Source organism: Lathyrus oleraceus, chromosome 1, assembly GCF_024323335.1.
Source record: "Lathyrus oleraceus cultivar Zhongwan6 chromosome 1, CAAS_Psat_ZW6_1.0, whole genome shotgun sequence".
In the NCBI taxonomy this organism is placed as follows: Eukaryota; Viridiplantae; Streptophyta; class Magnoliopsida; order Fabales; family Fabaceae; genus Lathyrus; species Lathyrus oleraceus.
Window position 1 is genome coordinate 449,345,283 of NC_066579.1, and position 24,487 is coordinate 449,369,769.

The following is a 24,487-nucleotide window of genomic DNA, read 5'->3' on the forward strand; positions in this document are numbered from 1 at the left end:
CTTCAGTTCTTGCTTGCGCCTAATCCAACCTCCAATGGTTGTCTATTGATTTTTTTTTTGTTCTTCCACTATGATTTTAACAAATTTAAATAGAGTTGTTTTGTACAATCACAATTCAAATAATGCTAAATATTTTTTCAAAATTATTTGAATCCCTGTTGACATGTACACAGTATCTGACACTTAGCTCTTGCAAAATATTTACTAAACTTCATCTTAAATCTTCATCCTCTAGGAATATTGCTCCAACTATCCATTATGCATCAACCTTTACTTGATCCTACCAGTATCTTGAGTCTAGGACTGACTGAAGATGAGAAAAAAATCCAACTTTGTATATAGGCTTCCATATTGCTTTACCAAAGTAATTATGGAGAGAATAACCTCCTTCTTTTTTATTATATTTGTCAATCTCATCCACAACCACACACATAGAGATGCAAACTTCTGAAATTCTCAATAAATCTTCACAAAAATATTAATCACAATAATGGTCCTCCTAAAAAATATCACACCATAACATGAGAGCTTGATCCAAACGACAATGTTTGATGTAAGAGGTTAAAGATGAATATATTTCATTTTCAAAACTCAAAACAAGATTCAAAACCATTTTTTAAAATTGAGAGAAAAATTGTGTTGTAAGTTCTAAATCATAAAATAGATGTGTATGAAAGGGATTTAAGGAAAAGGTTTATATATGTGCTGGTGATCTAGCACAAAAATGAGAGAAAAATGTTATTTGATTCTAGTCACAAGTAAGGATAATGATTCAAGTTAAGAGAGTAAATGATTTAAATCAAGATCCAAGAACCAAGAAAAACTTATCCCATGATTCAAATCAAGTTTTCTATGATTCAAGTCATATGATCTGAGTCAACAAAACCTCTTATGCGAATTAGATCCATATAATTAAAACCAATATCCTATATCTGTATTTGATTTGAGTCAAGCACATTTGTGATTCGAATCAAACCTCTCTGATTCTAGTCATAGGTTATTGTGATTCAAATCACACAAACATAAGCAAATCCTACCTTTATGTAATATGTTTGATTCGAGTCAGGCTATATGTGATTTGACTCATGACTTCACAAAATAAATTATTGGATTCATCATATCTTTATTTCGAATCATGTAAGCTTATGATTCAAGTCACACTTCCAAAAAATTAATATTTGCAAAACATGAAGTGTTATTCTTAATCCAAACTTGACATGACTTGAACCATTCTCATATGTGGTTCTTGATTCAAAACTTCGACAATTTAACTAGAAGCATGTTGCTCAAACTAAATCAAATTGTTTGATTTATGCATGCGTAATAAAGGATTAAGAACCCAACCCTAAGATGCACAATCATGTGAAGAGACTCAATAATGATAAAAAAAACAAAACCAAAAGTTGAAGAATGACAAGCCACAAAATATGAACCATAGGAGGCAAAGGCAACTTCAAGATTCAATGTTTATATCATGAACCCACTGAGATTAGTATCTCACTCAATGTTGATTTTATTATTTTCAAATAAGGAGGTGTTTGAGTTAGATTCATAGCCGAAGATTGGATACTGAAGATCCATTGAACACGTTTCCGTTGTGTTGATGTATTTTTATTAGACCTTGATGTATTTGGAAATATTTTGTATCCAAAAAAAATTTAATTAGTCGTTTCATAATTAAATGTATCTAATACAAATTTTAATAATGCCATGAGTTATTATTAGAGAGAGAGAGAGAGAGAGAGAGAGAGAGAGAGAGAACTATTTTATCTTGCATGTTTCTCATTCCATTTTGTTTCGGTGAGGACTAAGGTCAAACCCACAAGAAATTGGCTCACCAAGTCCGATGAGGCAAGGTGAACTAGGAGTGGGGAAAGCTCTAGATGAACATAAGATCCTGGATGGGAAAACTTCCACCATAAAAAGAGTAAAACCATAGAATATGAGAACACATGTCCTAATAAAAAACTTTACCAAAGAAGGGTGTAAGACCTCCAAACCATAAATCCTAACTATAAAGCCTAATAAAGAGCTCAAACTCATATACAAATTATTCTAAAAATATAAAACCCCACACTTATAATTATCACTTACTTGACCTTCATAGTGTTTCTAGGTATACCCTCCACAACCGGGCATGTTACAAGGATTATTTCATTGAAGTTTGTCATCATCAGCAACACTAAAAAATGGTTTTATCATGTCATATTTGATTTCTTGAGTTGCACCTCCATTTATGGGTTGGAATTTCCAAGTATTCCCAAATAATCTGAAACGCATGGATGAAGGCCAACAATTAGGATGCAGTTGGGAAGGAGTTACCCAAAGATGACACAAAACCTTTGTCTCAAATGACCTAAAAGGAAGACGAGTCTTCATCTCCATAAACACTTTGCCACACATAGGTAAAAAGTAACCTGAGTATGCATTGTATATCCCGTTGGTGGTCAAAGGCTCTTCCATTTCCCAATTTACTAAAAGCCACTCGTCTAGAAATAAAAGATAGAGGTGTTAAACTATCCGACTTAAAGTGGACTTAGGGTTTCCTAAGTAGTCTGAATGCATGTTATTTTGTTGTACAACCGTCCATGGATCTACGGTCGTCCTTCAATAGGGTATTTGATCATTTCCCATCTTATGCATGTCAACACAAAGAGATATAAGGAGAAAGCCATGTATATCCATCATTTCATGTTATGTGAAAAGGGTGAAGAACATAATATTCCCCCTATTTTCAAACATGGAGGATCAATCAGAGGGAAGATTTATAAAAATCATCTACAATTACTTCACTTAAAACATCCCTCAAAATGAACATATGGGGAGGAAGGAGGAAACATATTGGGTGTTCCCACCTATGAAGGCGATACCTCTTTTCATGGAAGTGGAGCCACTACTCAGGGAGGAGGTACGACAATGCATTCAAATATAAAATATGTTCATAAAGAAATGAATGAAAATCAAAAGATGTAAAATGAAGCTTAAATCTACCAGTGGATAAAGATAATGGACATGACTGAGATAGAGCTAGAAAAAACAACAACAATGGTGTTTCAACTTTAAAGTTATAGTTCGAGAAACCAAAGAACCAAAGAACAAGGAAAGAAAATAAACAAAAGTGAAAAAGTGGAAATAAATGACTACACACCTTTAAATATACACTCACCTAATCCAGGAAAGTGAAAAATCCATGTTGGCAACAAGGATCCGCAAGGCCGCGAGTTGACCGATGCATAAACACAATGCCAATTAGTAAATAGTAAAGCCTTATTCCTTTTCTAAGCTATCATTGTAGTTGTCGTTCCCGTAAAACTCATAAGATTGTGTCTCAACCTAATCCAACATTACCTAACATTGTAGTCTATATGGAAGAATGAGGGAAGGAAAAAGGTCAAATGAGGTATTATCGACGACCAGGGTTATCAAAGACTACATGTTCTAACCAGACGATAGTTCCCTAAAAAAATTCAAACATAAACACATGACGATGAAGGTGTATATCCCATAACCTTCTACTAAATGATTTTTCATCAAACCCTATCGAAGGCCATAATTGTAACCATCGTCTATGAATAGTCATCTAGAGCGAAGAAGTCTTGAGATAAAGCAAAATCGGTCCCCGTCATCCTAGGATTTAGGGGCTATTGGTATGCTCTTGACTAAGGCATAACCTATAGGAAATTGTGTCACCCTAGTCTTATGAAGCAAGACGGACTAGGAGATGGACATATCTTAAAGACACAGAGCATTCTAGTTGAGAAGTCTTTTGCCATCCATTAAATCTTGAAGGACATAAGTTATCATAAACACTCGTCCTACAAGACATTTGTCATAAATAAGATTTTAAGGCATCTAGACTCTAAACCTTAACTATAAAGCCTAACCAATAGCTTAGACTCAAGTACACACTATATTAAAACCTTAAACACCACACTTTCAGTTGTCATTATCTTAATTGTTAAGAGTGTTTGCAAGACACTCCCATCGCCAAACATATTACAAGAACATCTTATCAGAGTCTTTCATCATCAACAATACTCAAAGAAAATGTCATACCAGATCAATTATATATCAATTTATTCCATACAACTTTCCCCTTGCGGTATCAATTATATATCAATTTATTCCATACAACTTTCCCCTTGATATTCTGATGAATCTCACATTTAAAATATTGTAGAAATTTGTCTTACCTTTATTTGTTTTGTGTTCAAAATAGTTAGCAAAAATTTGGCTCAATTTGATTAATATTTTTGTTTCCATTCTCCAATTTTTAATAATTTTTATAATTTGGATTTTATTTAACATCGAAAATAATATTATTTTAGTTAACATCGAAACTCAAATTCTTTAAAAATAATAGTTTAAACAATTTTTTTCCATTCTTTAGAAAAGAATAGCTTGCATAATCTGATTCCATTTTCAAAAACACACATGAGAGCATCCCTCACATAAACTAATGACATAATTCAAGTGGGTCTACCAAACTTTCCAGCTTCCATTTATAGTTACTCAATTTCTTTTTCTCAATTACTCATAAACCAACTAACCCTAAATGGACCATCCACTCAGCATCTCATGTGGTTCTAGGTGAAGTTTCACATTCTTTGATGTAATAACCAATATATATATATATATATATATATATATATATATATATATATATATATATATATATATAACTTAAATTTACATGGATATCATATCAATAATCAAAGTGGTCCGTTCCGTTGACAAAATAATATCAATATTGTTATTTAATATTTTTATGATAAAAAGAGAAATTGTAGTTAATTCACAATAGAATTGTAATCAATTTCTCAATATTTATACTCACAAAAACTGCAAAAATATTTAAACCGGTATTTATTTAAGGATAATACTAACTTGTATCTTAAGGATATAAGTTAAAAATTAAGAAAAATAATATTATATTGGAAATTATGTATCAATTTTAATAAAAATATAAAATTATGTTTTTAATTATTTATTTCAATATAAATTTTCTATAAATAAATTTCTTATCTTGTACCCTAATAGTTATTTAAAATATTGGTCCTAACTCTTATTTACATTAACTAATTAACTAATGTAAAAACTGATTAGATTCCATGAATTATAACCTAAATTTTCTACTACAAAACAATGAATTTGATATAAGCTTAAAAGCATAACAACTTTTTAGGTTTGGATTTGTAGATTTTCCTAAAGATTGTCTTGGTTATTGCATAGAATAGAACAGGACCATCCCTATTATTCCATGCCTTTTCCTCACGCTAAAAAGTCTTAAACCCCACATTAACACTCTGTCCAAATCCCTTTCACCATTCTAAGTTCTAACTTTTCTTATCAATTATTATCAAATTTCCAAACTCATCTTTCTCTACACATGGCTTTGATTTTCTTCTCAGTTATTCACTTGAAATAATTGTAATCTCAATGGAGGGAAATAATTTTATCTTGGAAACAGTTAATTTTTTGTTAGTTGTTTCTTCAGATCCTCTGTTTTCATGCATTGTTGCATTCTGTTCGTTGATTCTTATCTATTTGCCGCATTTTTTCTGCAACATTGTTTTCTCACCTGTTTTGATTCTCACCTGGGTTCTCTTGTTAATTGTTCTTCGTTTTGGTGCAATTCAGAGATCTCACAGTGAAGAAGAGAAAAGTTTGGAAAAAACAGAATCTGTTAGCAATGAAGAAAACAGAGATGAGAAACAGGGGAAAACAGAGGAATATGTGGAAATCGATTCTTTCGACGAAATTCATAAATGGGTTTTGAGGAATTCTGAGGAAAATTTGAAATTTGAAATGGGTTTTGAATCAAGTTCTTTTCTTGACGAGTCTTTCGTTGAATGGAACGTGAAAGCGCCATTGGAGGTTATATATGAAGGTGAAGAAACAGAGGAGAGTTCTGTTGCTGGAGTTTCGAGGTACCCTTCTTTGTCATGTTATTATCCTGAATCTGATTCGGATAGTTCGTCGGAGCATGATTTTCCGGTAATGGGGAACTGGGACTCGCCGGAGGAGATGGGTTTTATGTGGGATGAAGAAGAAGACAGAGAAGGGTTGATTGAGATAGCTCTTGATGGTTGTAAGAAGAAAGAGTTGGAATTTATGTTTGAGGAAGAGAATATGATTGAGATTGATATTTCTCCAACGAAACGGAGAGAATTTTCCGGCGAGGATGACGTGTTTTCCGGTGAGATTAGGTGCAATTAATGTGAGATTTAGGAAAAATTAACAGTGTAATTAGCATGTGATATGTTTTGGGATAAGTGAAATGCTTAGAGATTTGGAGTTATTTTGGGTTTTGGCAGGTTATGCCTCTTTTGGATGTGAGATTCTATCTAAGCTTGAGTTCAATTAATCAGTGTTTTTTAATTCTGCAATTAATCTACCTAATCAATTATTATGGTCACATTTTGCAAAAATGTTTATTTCTGAAAAGATTTTTTTTTTAGAATGTAATTTTAATTCACTTTTTTGTAATTGTGTGTATTTCATTAAATATAATTTACATCACTTTTTAAGTTAGAGTTCATTTTATAAAGAAAAAAAATAAAAAAATATGAAATTATTTAGAAAGTAATGTTTCACTAACATTAACATTAGCTTGTAGGAGAGTGATGATTTCAAATAAGAGACTCCGCAAAAGACCAATACACTTCATCATTATCATCATCATCATGTTTTGTTAGATAGTTAGCACAAACATTTCACTTCCTAAGAGTGTGAAATATTTGAACTCGTCATTTTCTATAGAGAAACTCTTTAATGTTGTGAAAAATCGCAACACAGTGATGTCAAACATTATCTGAGATAAACTTAATATCGGAGTTGGATTCTGAATAACACATCATGTCGTTAATGTTATATTCTCAAGTCATACGCAAACTATGATATAGTGTCATTATCTCAACATGAAGTGTGTTGGAATAATCAAAATTATCCACAAAATCGTGAACTCAAACACCATCAACATTTCAAATCAATCCACCAAAATCTGAGACGTCGGAATTGGGAAGGTTACTACCATCAACATTCAAAATCATATTATTACATTTGTGTGCATTCTTTCTTTTAATGATGCAAAATCCATCCTTATTGATATTTGTAGCAAGGAATATATGCATGTAGCAGGGAGAGTTATTGTTATGTTGTGGGTTATTTGGAATAATAGGAATAACTAGATTTGGAACAACGAGAGGGAGGATGCAAACAAGTTAGGTATGCAAGATTTTAATGTATGACAAGATTGGTTTCAAGCTCAAAGATCATATTTTTCTCCTAATGACATTGTTGTCCACTCGTTAGTTTGACATCCTCCGGGTGTAAGGTGGATGAAATGTAATATGGATGCATGATTTAATAACCAAAAATGAACAACTAATAGGGGATGGTGTTTTCGAGATAGTAGCGGGATGCTCATCAATGATGAAATAGCTTGGGCTTTTGGCATCTTTTCTTAGATAGAGGGTGAAGCGTTGGCTTTAAACGAAGCAGTACAGACAACCATTCAAATACAGCGGAATCATGTTATATTTAAGTGTGACTCTCAATTGATGGTGCAAGCTCTTCATAATACCATTAGTGGTTATTCTGAGTTTAGTTTAATTATCTCATGTATTAAGAATCTTCTAGTTTCTCATTCCAACTTTGAGGTGAAGTTTGTTAAACACCAAGTGAATTGGTTGCCCATATGTTATCTAAGGCGACCGATTCTTGATCTAGACGTAGTACTTTTCATTTGATTCCTCTTTGTATTGATCAACTTTTATTTAATAATATGAATTGAATTTGTTTGAGTAAAAAAAACTAATTTTAATATATTTAAGTGATTTAGATGTCATGTAAAATCATTTTACAATCGCTTCACATCTCCTATTTTCTATTAAATCATTATTTCTTATTTCTTTATTTTTACAATGTAAATATGTATTAATAAAACTAAAATAATAACATTACCATTTATTATTATTATTATTATTATATATATATATATATATATATATATATATATATATATATATATATATTCTAAAATAGATTTTGTTTTTCATTGTTTTTAAACCTGCTTTTGTATTGTGTAGTTTAAGAAATACATCTCCGAAATTTAGATTAAGAATTTTAACCAATAAAAAATAAGTGGTAAAAATTGTATACGAGAGAGTGTATTATTAACAATTGATAGTAAGATTTGACTGTCACTGTTTCACATTTAATTTTCATATATAAATATATATAAATTGGCACGTAGAGAACAAATGTCGTATACGATGTCAGGATATCAGAATGTCGAAGGTAATGTCATGACATCATAGCAACAAAAATAACAATAAACAACTTAAAGTAAATTGCAGGAAGTAAATAACACAAAGTATTTGTTAACTCAATTCGGTGCAACATCACCTACATCTGGGGGCATCCAAGTCAGGAAGAAAATCCACTATAATAGAATTAGTTTGAAGTCCTATGTAAACAACCTCAGGTTTACGGTCTTCGCACCTAATCACTACCTGTGATATTTATATCTAAGACTCTCCTAGATATGAGACCCCTATCACTTCCTCTGAATCATACAACTCGTGATAACAAAGTTAACAATCAAAGAGGAGACACACTACAATAAAAAGAATTCACTATTGCTTAAAAGCTTACGAGTAATTCATAATTACAACTCAACTATCAGTCCAACTATAGCATCAAGGTGATACAAGAGCGGCTCACAAACAACAATTAACATATTAAAACTTAATTGGCACTTTCACACATATGGAATACCTTCTTAGGTTTAGAGTCTTCCTTTTAAATAGCCTGAGAGCAGCATGGGCTTTATGAACAATTCGGACTAAACAAACAATTGATCCTATACAATCTTCATCATAATTTTCGGAAGAGAATATGTTTTTCCTTAAATATTTTTGGCATCCATTCTTAGGAAACACGGAAAATCTTGAACCGACCTTTTATGCTTCTAGAAACACACGCTTCTTGGGCCGCAGTATACGTGAATCATATCTTCAAAGAATATTCAGTGATCTCACGCTTGAAACAATCTCCCCCTTTGACAAATTTTGGCTAAAACAACCTTTGCATAACTCATCTTGCATATACCAATAAACTTGCAAAAACAACCAAGACCATGAGGGATACACTAACATACTCATCTTGAAAGAAGGTAAAACTTCAGCATTACCTCAAAAGAACGTCTTAAAAAAATAATGCACAATGAAAAATGGAACTTCACCAAGACACATCAGAGACATACGCAACAAAAAAAGATGAAACTCAACCTCACAGAGCACAACATCAGAGAGAAATAAACTCTCACAGAAAGAACCTTCTTCTGAGAAAAATAAACTCTCACAGTCAGGATGTCAAGACATCGGGTATGGTCCCATATGCAACCATACATCAAGCACATAAATTATCACTATATTATCATGGCATCGTCAAGCTAGAAAAGAAAAACATGTTCCCCCTAAATAGTAGATCAGGAACAAATATTACTCCCCCTCCAGTAGTAATCCTCTTTAAGGGAAAATAAGACGAATAATAAAATCTACCAAAACTAATCCCCCTTTTTAGCCATAATTTTGACAAAACAACCATGCATTAACCAGAAATAGAAAAAAAAAGTTGTAGCAGAGCATACTGAGTTTTAGGTTACAGACCATATGCACTCAAGGTGCACAAATATCCAAGCCATAACCCATAAATGAAAAAAGATACAAAAGCAAAAAAACCAAACAGGGATATGAGATGTCAGTAATTCCATATGTTTCCTCAACTCCGCCATCAACTTCCACAACACACCTTGCCGCCATTCAAATCATGACCCGTTTGCTTTTGATATTGGTTGTATCCTCTTCATTTAGCAGCTACTAGTGGTTGGTTTGAGGTGCTTTCCATTGTTGCTGAAGCAGAATGTTAGATATTTATGTCTTGAGTCACCCCCACAAACATATCTATTTCGCATCCGAGACATTGTGAATTCAATCTCAATAAACTCGCAGCAGCCGATCCCGCCACTGTTGTCAGTCAACCGCACGGGACAAAATGTTTCCATTGAGAGCCTTTGATTCGATTTGGTAATGCTTAGTAATTTTGTATGTTGTTGGCATGAAGTTGTGGTTATTTTTAACTGTCATTCTACTACGTTTTGTCAAGCACAGTTTGTTTGTTTTTTCTTCTCTCTCGGTTCAATTTTATCGTGTTTGTTTTAATTGAAGTACTATGATAGTTTGCAATCCATGAATAATGTGGCAATATATGTTGATACTTGGTGATACATGCTTTCAATGATGAATGTTGATAAGGTTTCTTGAAGCATTTGAATATTATTTGACACTACTTGTTCTTTCAATTTGTTTGATCACTTGGGTGTTATCATGTTAAGAGAAAGGGAGGAGTATGAGTTTATCTCCATTTTTCACAGGAAAACAAAATAGAGAGGATTTGAGTTTTCTTTTGAAGGTGTTTTTTGAAGTTCTGAGATAGGGAGAGGGTCTTTCATGCTAGTATGTTTTTGTTGATTTTTATTTTATTTTAATCATGACATGTGTCGACGCATTATTAGTTGGGTTTAAATTTTGAAAAAGTGGAGACCCCAATCAGCACAGGGCGCTGCTTCCTCCTTCTATGAAAATCTTTTTTTGTTCTTTTTTAATTATATATTTTTATTAGAATTTTAATTTGGATTAAGCATTGAGTTTCATTGTGTATATTAGGCCCATTGATCTTGACACCCCTTTTATGTTGTAAATAACATTGGGTTTTTGTTGATTTTTATTTCTTGTTGCGTTGCGATAAAATTGGACTTCGATCCGCGGATTCGGCAATTTCATATCGATATGCCACCAAATTTCAATAAATCAATAGAATATTCTTCATCGTGTTATGCTTTTGCGTATGACATTACTCGTGTTGTCATTACGCACAAACCGGTTTTTGAGCACATTATGACCAATTCACTTAAATCAGTTTTAAATCGACATATCCCTTATTTCTTTTTATTTTAATTATAATTAATTAATTAATTAATTTTTGATTAATTAGTTAATTTTGATTAATTAATTTTAATTAACTTGATTATTTAATTCAACTAAATAATTTTGATAATTAATCGATTTAATCGAATTTTAATAAATTAATTTTGATAATTAAGTATTGATTGATTTCCTCCAGTATCACAATTTCATAATTATCTCCGACTTCACATCATTCAAAAACCATTTCAATCTCATCAATTCAAAACCATGATAAAGCCTTTAAAGATCACACAATTCTCGATTTAATATCGAGCCCATTTTCCATATCTTTGTAAGTCGATCACTTTTAGCATCGCCATCAACCATACATAGCTTACTCTTGGGATTTCTTACAATGAGACCTATTCGATTTTAATTAATCGAGTAGATGATTGATTCACTAAATATAATCCAATTTATCCGTAAACACAAATTTAAAACCTCGATCCAACATAGAGTATTTTTATTCAAATCAATTCAAAATACCTAATCATAATTAAACACTATTTCATTAGAGATGAAAAAAGGGATTGTTTTGAGCCTTCAACTCCTCTCCTCGATTGTTTGAGTACGAGTTCCCTTACTCGGATAGTTAAACAATTGTTATTTCTCTTAAAAAACTTCTAAATCGATTAAGTCAAATCATTTTCATAACAAACTAAACGAAAAGGGAGATGGCCTAGAGCCTTCGATAACTCTCGTCAAACACTTGGATATGAGTTACCTTACTCAGTCATTCGAACATTTGTCGTTTATCTAAAAAATATCGACCATACACAAACCTATTTTCATAATAACTTAGATGAAAAAGAAAGTGGTCTAGAGTCTTCTATTCCCTTTCCCGAATACTTGGATACGAGTTGCCTTACTCGATCATCCGAGTATTCGTCATCCATTTAAAATACCTTAATCATTATCAAATCCTTTTATAATTAAGGATAAAAAGGGAGTTGGTTTAGAGCCTTCGATTCTTCTCCTCGACTATTTGGATACGAGTTGCCTTACTTGACTATCCAAGTAGTCGTCTCCAAATAAAACTTCCAACATATTAATCCAACTTGTCACCCCCGTGTGATCAAAACTCTTTTCAGAAAGAACTTTCTTTAATCCTTTCTAACGCACATAACAAACTAGTGCTTAAGCCTCCACCGAGAGTAGACAAGTCAACGTTTAGCCTTTAGAATGTGATCTAAATAGTTGTTCATTAAAAGACACCAACAAACCGTAGTTTCTCGAACTACGAATGCTCTGATTTCATTATTGCATCATAAGGATACGTAGGCACGAGATAGCGAGATCTTGGCGAGCACACTAACAAAAAACCTCCATTTTCCCCCTTCTAAGGTTTCCTTTCATTTCTCTTTTCAATCCCTTATTCACTCGAGGAAAACAAATAACATTAGCTAACATTCAAATCGCAAATTAGACTTAAAGGTTCCCGTTGAGTACAACGGACGTGAGGGGTGCTAATACCTTCCCCTTGCATAATCGACTCCCGAACCCAAATATGATTGCGACGACCATTTTATTCTTTTTAAAGGTTTTATCGATATTTTCCTATTCCTCCATTGGAATAAATAAAGTTTGATGGCGACTCTGTTCAAATTATTTTTCCGTGACCATCGCGAGGAGTCGTGTTTCTCGAGATATCATTACATCCTCTTGGGAGTTCTTATCAGATACATCCTCTTGAGATTTTTCAGGAGACTCAATAGGAACAAACTCATTTTCAGACTCACCATGAGAATTTTCTTGTGTGGTTTCGACAAGATGATCAGGTTAGGCCAAAGATGTTGCAACGTTCAGCATAACACCAGACTCGGGGTCAACAGCCAAAATTTTAAAGAGTGCAAATGAATACTTTTATCAACAATGTCATTAACAAACATTCAAACTAGATTGACCTGGGGTCTTTTCAGCTCTAGGGTTATCCAGGCTTACAATTTCAGAGACAATTTTTTTATATGTTCCAACACTACCCATAACATTCAAAACGACAGGACCTTTAACAGAGGTAACAACATCTGGTTCGACATTAGGGGTTTTGATAGGTTCAAGATACAAACTTAGCATAGTATAAGGTTTCTTGATAGCAACAGAAGATTCAAAGTTCCTAACATTTGAAGGCTTATCCCTTTTTGCAGTAGGTGTTTTAGTTCCTCTTTTTGTTGGAACGTGCCCTGGAACAACGATGATGGGAGTGGCATCGAAAATAACATTCGAAGAACCCTCTTTGGCATTAACATGCGTAACCTTAGCCTTTGATGGAGTTGGGACCGATTGATATTTGGAACTTTTGTTGCGTGTTGAGTCTGAGGCTTTAGACATCTTGGAGTCTTGGTGTTCAACAAATTTTATGTTTAGATTTATGGTATGAGAGAATGTTGGTAGATGAGAGTAAGTAAGAGCAATGTTGAACAATTTTCTGAGTTTAGAGAGAATGAGAGTGATGATGTAGGTAAAAGGGAGTTGATGGTGTGTTAGAAGTAATTTATGGAAAGTTTGTAATGATTTCCCTAAACTTTTGTGCACCACTAAATGGAGGGAAGAGAAAGTATTTGTTGCACTCCTCCGAACCTGTAATTGCTATAACTCTTCAAAACTGTGAATTCCCAATTTCCCCTTTAACTTCGCAAACTGATTTGAATCCAAAGCCTTAGTAAATATATCTGACAGTAGCTTCTCAGTGGCCACATGCTCAAGAGTAACAATTTTGTCCTCAATAAGATCCCTAATAAAATGGTGACGAATGTCAATATGCTTTGTCTTGATATGTTGAATGGGATTCTTGGATATATTGATTTCACTCAGATTATCACAATATAATGTCATGAAAACCTATTTGACATTATATTCCTTTGTCATTTGTTTCATCCAAATCAACTGAGAGTAATTGCTTCCTACTATAATATACTCATCCTCAGTTGTAGACAAGAACATACAGTTTTGCTTCTTGTTAGGCCAAGAGATAAGATTGTTTACCAAGAAGAAACATCCTCCAAAAGTGTTTTTTTATCATCAACACTACCCGCCCACTCTGCATCATAATACCCTACAAGCATGGAATTAGTACTATGAGAATACAACATGTCATACTCACTAGTACTATTTATGTATTTCAAGGTCCTCTTGACTTGAGAAATGTATTTCAACACCTTTTTCATCTTTAGTTAATTTTAAGTGTATTATTACAGGTGTCCTTTTGTGACTAGCACTTTCTAGGCCAAACTTCTATATTCTTAGCATACTTACTTTGAGAAATGAAGATAGTATCATCCATTTGTTTAACTGGAAGACCAAGAAAAAAACTTAATTCACCAACAAGACTCATCTCCAATTCAGATTGCATTTTCTTGACAAAGTGTTGGACCATTTGGTTCGACATCCCTCCAAACACAATTTCATCAACATATATTTGAGCTATCATGAGTTTACCATGCCCTTCTTTGACAAACAAGGTCTTGTCTATTACCTCTTTCTTGTAGCCATTGTTGACAAGAAACTCAGTTAACCTTTAATACCAAGCCATTGGTGCTTGCTTTAATCCATATAGAGCTTTCCTTAGTTTGTAAACATGACCTGGAAAACTAGGATCTATGAACCCCTTGGGTTGTTCAACATATACTTCTTCATTTAAGTACCCATTCAAGAAGGCACGTTTTACATCCATCTAAAATAACTTCAATTTTAGAATGCATGTCATTCCTAAGAGCAATCTTATGGATTCAAGATGGGCAACATGAACAAAAATCTCATCAAAATCAACTCCTTCAATTTGGGTATATCCTTAAGCTACACGCATAGCCTTGTTTCTGGTCGCAATTCCCCTTTCATCAGATTTGTTCTTGTAAATCCATTTTGTGCTAATAATATTCGTTCCTTCAGACCTGGGTACTAAGTCTCTCACTTCATTCCTTTTGAACTGACCTAGTTCTTCTTGCATAACATTGATCTAGAATTCATCAATTAAGGCCTCCTTCACATTTTTAGGTTCAAACTTTGAGACAAAATAAGAATTGGATATCACATCTCTAGATATAATGGTGATCCCTTCATCAATATTTCCAATAATAAGTTCCTTTGATTGATTTTTCTGAATTCTAATAGAGGGACCTTCGTTGGCTTGAGGATTATCTGGTTCAGTACTTGTTAGCTCAATGTTGGACTCAAAGTTTGTCTCAGTTTTTGGAGCATGAGTCTATTGAGATGATGTTCCTACATCTTCGTCGACATTAGTCCCTTTCTCAATGATCGAATCATTAACCACAACTTTAATGGATTCCATCATGACTTTGGTTCTGGAGTTAAAAACCCTATAAGTTCTACTATTTGTAGAGTAACCAAGAAATATCCCTTCATCGCTTTTGGGATCCATCTTTCTCCTTTGTTCTCGATCAACCAGGATGTAACATTTACTCCCCAAAACATGAAAGTATTTAAAAATATGTTTCTTCCCTTTCCATAATTCATAGAGTGTAGATGATGTACCAGCTCTGAAAGTGACACGATTATGAATATAGCATGCAGTGTTCATGGCTTCAGCCCAAAAATGATAAGGAAGATTTTTTGCATGTAACATGACTCTATGTGATTCTTGTAGAGTTATATTCTTGCATTCTACAACTCCATTTTGCTAAGGAGTAATGGGTGATGAGAATTCATGACCAATACCTTCAGTAGATCAAAATTTAAAAAAAATGGCATTTTCGAATTCCTTACCATGGTGACTTCTGATTCTAACAATCACACTTTCCTTCTGTCTTTGAAGGTGTTGACAAAGGTTTTTGAAAACCTCAAAAGTATCTGATTTTTATTTGATAAAGTATGTAAATCTTGAAAAATCATCAACAACCACATAGACATGCCTCTTTCCACAAAGACTTTCAACTTGCATCGGACCCATTAAATCCATATGAAGAAGTTCTAGAACTTTGAAAGTAGTCTGATGTTGCACCTTCGGGCGTGACATCTTAGTTTGCTTCCCAATTTGACACTCACCACATACTTTACCCTTCTCTATTTTAAGCTTTGGTAGACCTATAATAGCTTCTTTTGACATAATCTTCTTCATACCTTTGAGATTCAGATGTCCAAGCTTATGGTGACACAACTTGACTTCATCTTCCTTGGACATTAAACATGTGGAAGAATAAGTAGGTTCTTGTGGTACCCACGAATAACAATTGTCTTTAGACCTAGCTCCCCTCATCAGAACATCATTATTCTCATTGGTAACCAAACATTCTGACTTGGTGAAATTGACTTTTAAACCTTGATCACATAACTGGCTAATACTGATCAGATTTGTAGTCAATCCTTTCAAGGGAAGAATATCATCTAGTCTAGGAAGTCCAATACAAACTAACTTTCCTACTCCCTTAACTTCACCTTTAGCTCTATCACCAAACATGACAAAACTGGTGGAATAAGACTTAATTTCCACTAAATACTTCTTGACCCCTATCATATGTCTAGAACGTCCATCGTCAAAGTACTAGTCTTCTCTAGCTAGAGCTCTAATAGAAGTATGGGCTATAAGACTAGTATCAACAACCTTAAGTTTCCACTCCTTTCTAGTTTTAATCATCACATGATTAACCCTAGGTTGTGTTGGATGTTTTGGATAACCATACAGACTGTAACAAAAAGGCTTTATATTACCATATTAACCATAATAATGACATTTCCAAGGCAAGAACTTGGCTTTAGTTTGAGTTCTCTAATGTCTGGCAGGATGTTGTAACATTTGGTCGAACATCATGAGCTAATACTTCCTTTCAAAAGGAATCAGTTTTGTCACATGGGTTTTTCCTTGTTTATTTAGAGATTGGTAATTAAAACATATACCTTTTAAGTTTCCAGACCCTTTCCCAACTTGAAGAATTTCATCTAACATATCAGACCCATTGTTCAACATTCTCATGAATTTGGTCATATTTTCAAGTTTAGAAGTCAATAGGGTTACCTCATTTTGAAGACCAGAAATAGTAGATAGAAGTTTCTCTTTTTTAGCCTACAGTTGAGTTATGATTCTCTCTGCTTTTCTCCTATCTTACAAACCACTTCACTTTTGGCACAAAGCTCTTTGTAGGAAATAACCAATTCTTCATAAGAGACATCCTCGTCACATGAATCTTCATCAGGTTCACATCTACCAGTGAAGACTATAACATGCTTAGCAGTTTGATCATTAGGTTCACTTTCAGAATTATCATCAGACCAAGAAATAGACAATCCATTCTTTTGTTTCTTGAGGTATGTTGGAATTTTTGATCTAATGTGACCAAAACCCTCACATCCATGACATTGAATACCTTTCCTTTATTGTGTTTCTCATATGTTCGTGCTTTTCTCTGAAAATCATTGTTCTTACTGTTTTTGAATGACATGTTCTTGACATTTGGTCTTGTCTTCCTATTCATTCTCTTTAGTACCTTAATGAATTGCCTCCCAAGAAGCACAATAGCATTAGAAATTCCTTCATCAGTCTCCAAGTCACATTGAACCTCTTCATCATTAGTGTTGGAGATAAAAGTTATGCTCTTATTCTTCTTTTCAACTCTATCACTGATAGACAATTCAAAAGTTTGAAGTGACCCATCAAGCTCATCCACCCTCATGTTGCAAATGTCTTGGGCTTCTTCAATAGCTATGACCTTCATGTCTAACTTATTAGGCAACGACCTGCGAATTTTTCTAACTAGCTTCTCCTCTGACATCTTCTCTCCCAATGCACTAGATGTATTGGAAATGTCATGAATATTCATGTGAAAATCATGAACACATTCGTCATCTTTCATCCTGAGATTCTCAAATTTGGTGGTGAGAAGTTAAAGTCTTGACGTTTTTGCTTTTGACGTGCCTTCATGAGTGGTTCTGAGGATTTCCCATGCATCTTTGGCCATGGTACAAGTATTTATTAACCTGAATATATTTTTGTCAACCCCATTGAACAAGGTGTTCAAAGCTTTGGAGTTTCTAAGAGCAAGTTCATCTTCTTCCTTAGACCAATCCTCTTCTGGCTTCAAATCAGTAATGCCTTTCCAATTGTTGTCCTTCACCACAGGGTGTTCCCAACCTTTGATAACTACTTTCCAGGTTTTGTTATCCATAGACTTTAGAAAATCCATCATACGCTCCTTCTAGTAATCATAGTTGGTGACATCCAAAATAGGTGGTATATTAATAAATCCTCCTTCCTTGTCCATAGTACCATAAAATATCTTCCCTGGAGTTCACCCTAAACAGAACATGATGTCTGCTCTGATGCCAATTGAAATTTTGGCACGTAGAGAACATACGTCGTATACGATGTCAGGACACCAGAATGTCGAAGGCAATGTCAAGACATCGTAACAACACAAATAACAATAAACAAATTAAAGTAAATTGCAGGAAGTAAATAACATAAGGTATTTGTTAACCCAGTTAGGTGCAACGTTACCTACATCTGGGGTCATCCAAGCCAGGAAGGAAATCCACTATAATAGAATTCATTTGAAGTGTTATGTAAACAACCTCCAGTTTACAGTATTCGCACATAATCACTACCCGTGATATTTGTATCTAAGACCCTTCTAGATATGAGACCCCTTTCACTTCCTCTCAATCACACAACTCGTGATAACAAAGATAACAATCAAATAGGAGACTATCATACCCCAAAATTTTCCCTCCCTTTTTAATTTTTTCATCCAATATTTGACTCGAGATCTATCTGTATACATTCATGTTCGTTCATGTGCATCATTCATTCATGGTTGAAACTTGATAATTGATCATCATAGATTCAAATCTTATAGTTGGCAAAACTAGGGTTTGCTTATGGATCAAACTCCTAGAAGTGTGGCATGACTCTTCATTTGATCATCTTGGGAGTGAAAACCCTAATTGCTTGATCTTGGAGACGTTGATTCAAGGGGACCTCATCATGGCACTACTCATGTCATTGAAACCCTAGTTTCTTTAATGATATGGTTTTGGGGCCCTATAGATACTCTTTGGGCCTTGTCTTGGCTATCAAGACCCTAATGGAGGGCTAATACATTAAAGATTGGCTTATGAAGCATCTTGATTGCTTCAAAGGCCTTGTTTGAAGGGTATGCCTCATTGAAACCCTAATCAGGGATGGTATGGTCCTAGTGTGCCTTGTGACTTGAATTTTCATCCGGTGACAAGAGAAACCCTAATTTCTTGATCTTGAATTCAAGAGACTTCATTATGGCATGCCTCAGATCATCAAAACCCTAATGTTGTCTCTTATCAACTAGATAGCCTTCTAACCCTAGTTTCATGTGATTCTTCACCCATTGTGTGTTTCACTCAACCTCTTGTTCCTGGTTCATTCATGTTTCCTTGGTTTTGGTTCCATTCATTTAAGCTTGAGCCCATTAGTCCTAGCCCAAGTTCTTGGTCTCACAACCTTCATCTACTTCCATTCATTCATCTAATCATTGTCATGCCACTATTGTTTGGTCCATAGGTTTTGTTTAGGCACTAGTTCATTATACATTTTGGTCTTGTTGAGGTCCTTAGGTCTTGCTTTCATGTGTCATTTGTGGATTTTGGTTTGAGTTTATACAAGTCATTTCAATCAATTTCAAATTAGGTCATTTCATACAAATCACACCTAATTACAAGTCATGATCATTCAAGTCCAAATTCAAACCATTTCAAGTAACATGTTCATATACTAAATCAATTCATTTTCATTCAATTGACCAATTCCATTCATTATCATCCATAAATTGTTCTTTACATACAAAAATACAAAAAAAAATACATGTTGACTAATTGTTGACTTTTTGGTCAACTTTGACCAAAGTCAACCCAAATTCTTTTCCACCCTAAACCACTAAATGTCCAATCCCGGTCCTACATTTCATTCTCCATGTCCATTTTGATCTTGATTTAACCATTTGGACTTGATTTTCCACTTTGTTGTCAACATGCCTTGAACTTGGTCATATCTTGAATACTTGGACTTTGCCTTGCAACCATGTCCAATTTCACCAGCCAATGACCTTTCATCATGTATACATGAATAAGCATTTATCACATCCCAAATTCGTGCAAAATAAACTCAAAGCAATTAGCAAAAACATAACAATTGCAACCCATGTTTCTTTGGCAAACCATGACATTTATGGCATCCTAAGTAGGTCTTCCATGTTGGCTAGCCTTGTAAGTTTGTACACATGGATTTAAACCATTGATAAAGGCCACTGTAAACTCATTGCAATCATTTCTTCATATCACATAACAAAAGATACATGGCAGCATTTGGTTCTTTCAAACAATCGTAACAGTGCAAAACAAGTTAACCTACCGCAGTATCAAAATCCCACTATGAATGACAGACCAACCTAATTGAGTTAACATTTAAATGAACTTCAAGTCTAACCTAACTGAGCCAACATAATTTAATGGTTTATTAGTTTCTAACTTGCACCAGATGCCAATACTATGGCAAAACACTCCATTGAACCATGCCAGAAACCCTGCTGCACCACATCAAGTCAGAAGGCAAACCTCAACCATGTTGCAAATTGAACCTGCTGGAAACCAATGCCTAGCTTCATGTGAAAAATCACAACATTCTGCAGCCCATACAACATCAGTCAGTTCATGACCAGGTAAGCACCAAATGTGGACCATAACCCTGCAGTAAGTGTACACCAACACACAACAATTCTGTCAGCATCATGGAAAAGCATTAACCTGAATAACAATCATGCATCAATGTTGAAATCAATAAGTCAACAAGTATTCAAAACCATCAGGCCAATGCAATCCCAAATCGAGTGTTGCCTTTAACACAATAGCACTTTGAATTCAGTTTAATAAAATGACAATTAAGTGCAACTCCACATTTTACTGAACATCAAGTAACAAATTTAGACCAATCTCCATTTTCCCATAAAACTGCAAAATGACATTTAAACTAACTCGAATTGCAGCCATTCCATTTTAACAGTTAACTAACTGGGATATTTCTATTCATATTTTCCCATTGCAACTAATTGTTTCCTAATAACTAACTGATTCAAAGTTCACTAGCCTAACTAATCTTTTCACTGAGTTCAAGGCTCTAACTAACTGAGTTTTCAGTTAACTCAGTGAGCTATCCTAACTAACTCTGAACCTACTTCCAACTAATTCTAAAGCTAATTCCTAATCTCCTCATGTCAAACCTCATATCTATATAACTCATTATTCACCCTCATTCACGGCGACCATTCATTACTCTCAAATTTCTCACATAATCTCTCTACAAAATCTCTCAATTACCCTCACTCAGAGCTCACATTTCAGTATCCATTGAAGCTTCAACATGCTCGAGCTAGACTCATGCAGAACCTCACAGAAAATCACTCTTAAAACTCTCTCATCACTCTCTCGATTCCCTCTGGTCTTCTCTCAGATCTAGGATCGAAATTTCTTCATTCATAGATCAAAACCTCTTCACACAGATCACAATCACAGAGTTCATTGTTCATCTCTCAAAGCTTGCAATTCTCTCTCTCGACCCACAATTCAACACTCCTCATTGATTTGATTCTCTCTCATTACTCTCACAAATCAATTTCCTACAGGCTATACACAGAGAAGAAGAAGAAGCTGCAAGAATTCAGAGTAAAAGATTCAAGAAGCTTACCTTGAAATGTCTTTGTTATTTTCTTGCCATTCGATTCCGGTGTCGTTGATACTCCATTACAGAGGTTAATTTTCGTTCAAATTCATTGCTTACCTTCATTGTTGAGATGTAATATGGTACCAGGGGGATCAAGCCTCTAGGGTTGGGATCCCTTATGTTGCTTTGAGCCTTCGAATCGTGTTGAATTACGCGTTTAGGTTTCTGCCTGGTACTCTCCAGTTTAGATGATTGAGTTGGATTTGGGAGCAATTGACTTAGGGCTTTGATAGAGTGTGGTGAGACGGTTCATGTGATGGTTGAGATTTGGATTTATGGTGGCCACCGCCGCCGGAGGAGATTCCCAGCGTGGTGGCCCGCGGTGGTCTTATGTTGGACTTCCCTAAGATGGTGAATTGGAGAGTGACACGTATTTTTGTTCAAATTCAAGTTTAATCCCACGCGTTTTTTTAGCCACATGATGATTGTGTCAAAAACAGGGCTTGGTACGGTTGGGCCTAGTGAGCACTTTGTTGGTCATCACCCTGTATCTGGTTTTGCACTCCCCAACCCATTGTAGAATAATGGGCTTGCCATTGGACGAGACTCTGCGCCCATTTTTCTTGGAACCCTAGTTTCAGGGCCTACACCCCTATTGAGCCCATTTCTTTTTTGTTTTAATCATGTGTTTGTTAATTGTTTTTTAGCCTTGTTAATTGTTGTTAATTAGGATACTTAGGAAATAATAATTAGGATCAACATTTTAGAATTTAATTATAATTATAATTTTAATCTTGAATTAATTAGAGATAATTAGGATAATTGATTTTAATAAGATTTTAATTCTAGAATGAATGTCCTAATTGATTTCCCATGTGAATCGACTCTTTTAACCCTAGGGTTTAGTCATAGAATTTCACGCTCCCTTAGATTAGAGTTTGATTTATATTAATTGATCTTTTTAATCATTTGTTTTTCATGTGATATTTGACAATTGATGATTAATTTGATCCTAACATTTGCATGATCCCTTAACTTAGGATTTGTGAATCATTTGATAGGTTGTATATAATTAACCATTAATTCAATCCCTTTGATTTAAGTGGATCAAAAGAAATTCTAATTAACTAATTCCTTTGATTTATGTATAATCCATCAGTCTATTCAAGTGATCAAAAGTCCCTTGATCACTTGATAAGACTAGTTTCTGTAATGTTGTGGATCTCAAGGCCTCAACTTCAGACTTTCAATCAAGGCATCCCAAATAAATCAAGTAGTGAACTATCATGCAAGGCACTTCAAAGGTGTTTTTTCAAGAGCTTATCAATCAAGATTCAAATAGTGTGGCATGAGCCTTAGGCAATAGAGAAGGAATGAGAGTGGATAATTTTATTAACTCATTTTGAATATCTTTGGGTACGAGACAAATGACCCATTTGCTCATCGTATCCACCTCTATTCATAGACTTTAGCATTATTTGAATCAAATGATTGTCAAGTATCCCTTTACAAAGCAGCAGTGCAACAAGCAGAAGATTCTATCAGCAACTTATCAATCATGATTTAAGTTGTATGTCATGAGCCTTAAGTAACAAAGAATGACGATAATGGAGAATTCTTATCCTTGTCTAGGGTATCCTTGGGTACAAGACGAATAACCCAGTTGCTCATTTGTTTATAGACTTTAGTGCAATTTGAATTAATTGATTGATAAAGTCTTCATCATCACAAGGAGCAACAAGGATTCTTCTTCAGCAACTTGAAAGTTATGATGAGAATCACATGCCATGAGACTTAAGTAGTAAAGAACAAACGAGAGTGGAGAATTTTATTCACTCATTTGAATATCTTTGGTTACGGGACGAATGACCCAGTTCGTCCTCGTATTCACCTTTACTCATATACTTTATTATGGTTCATATCAAATGAATGTCAAGTCTTCTTCATCTTCCATTATCATACATCATTTCTCTTGCCTCAGTCTCTTGTTGTCTTTGTTTCGTTCATAGTGGGTCAAACTATGAAAGCTCTGACTATCTCATTGCATGGCGAGAATACGTAGGCATCAGGATTCAAATTCTCCAAGAGTTACCTTATTTATTTCTATCTTATTAATTAATTCCCCATTCATCAATTAATACCATATTTTTGAAATCAAAATACAATCTTTCTTTGGATTCCATGCATATCCTTTTAGGACGATTTAGTCGGAAGTCCACCTTGTGAACCAAGAGATGTTTGCCTTAATGTCAAACACTTTATTCCTTCCTTTTTGGCTAATACGCTTGTTTACTCTTTGGTTCAGAGTTTATTTTTTCGTGGATCCAATATACCATTCTTATTTGGTTTCAAAATGTTTGTTCCCTATAGTGTTATATTATTCCTTGTACCAAACAACACTTTCCTTTGGTCCCCATACATATCCTTTTAGAAAGCTTAGTCGGAAGTCCGCAACCATACCCTTGATGTTGTGTTTGTCTTGTCAATCCTTGTTGCTTATGCAAACACCTATTTGTTTCCACCATTGTATTTTGGTTTCGATTATACTGTTATCACTGCAGTCAACCCTTGAAGTGAAGTTGTGTTTGTCATGTCAATCCTTGTTGCTTAGACAAACACCTCTTTGTTTCCACCATTGTCTTTTGGTGCAAGTTATAGTTTTCATCACTGCAGTCAACCCTTGAAGTTATGTTTGTCTTATCAATCCTTGTTGCTTAGGAAAACACCTATTTGTTTCCACCATTCCCTTTGGTACCAGTTATACTTTTCATCACTACCAATCTTTCTTTATTTATTTTTGTGGTTCCACGAACTACGAAAGCTA

General features: G+C 34.3%; 1 protein-coding gene and 1 long non-coding RNA gene across 2 annotated transcripts; one reads left to right on the top strand and one right to left on the bottom strand.

The window, feature by feature from the left end:
• The first annotated feature begins 5,167 nt into the window (after nt 1–5,167).
• LOC127082855 (uncharacterized) lies at nt 5,168–6,418 on the top strand. The gene has a single exon (XM_051023091.1). It carries the CDS (start codon nt 5,440–5,442, stop codon nt 6,217–6,219), a length of 780 nt encoding a protein of 259 aa, XP_050879048.1. The 5' UTR covers nt 5,168–5,439; the 3' UTR covers nt 6,220–6,418.
• Nucleotides 6,419–20,262: 13,844 nt separating this feature from the next.
• Nucleotides 20,263–22,262, bottom strand: LOC127082865 (uncharacterized). The gene is made up of 2 exons (XR_007788240.1): nt 21,688–22,262; nt 20,263–20,691 (listed from the first exon to the last, which is right to left on the bottom strand). It is a non-coding gene; the product is annotated as an uncharacterized LOC127082865 (long non-coding RNA).
• Nucleotides 22,263–24,487: the final 2,225 nt, after the last annotated feature.

Excerpts from the sequence above, each read along its gene's own strand:
- LOC127082855 (XM_051023091.1), top strand. The coding sequence starts at position 5,440 with ATGGAGGGAAATAATTTTATCTTGGAAACAGTTAATTTTTTGTTAGTT.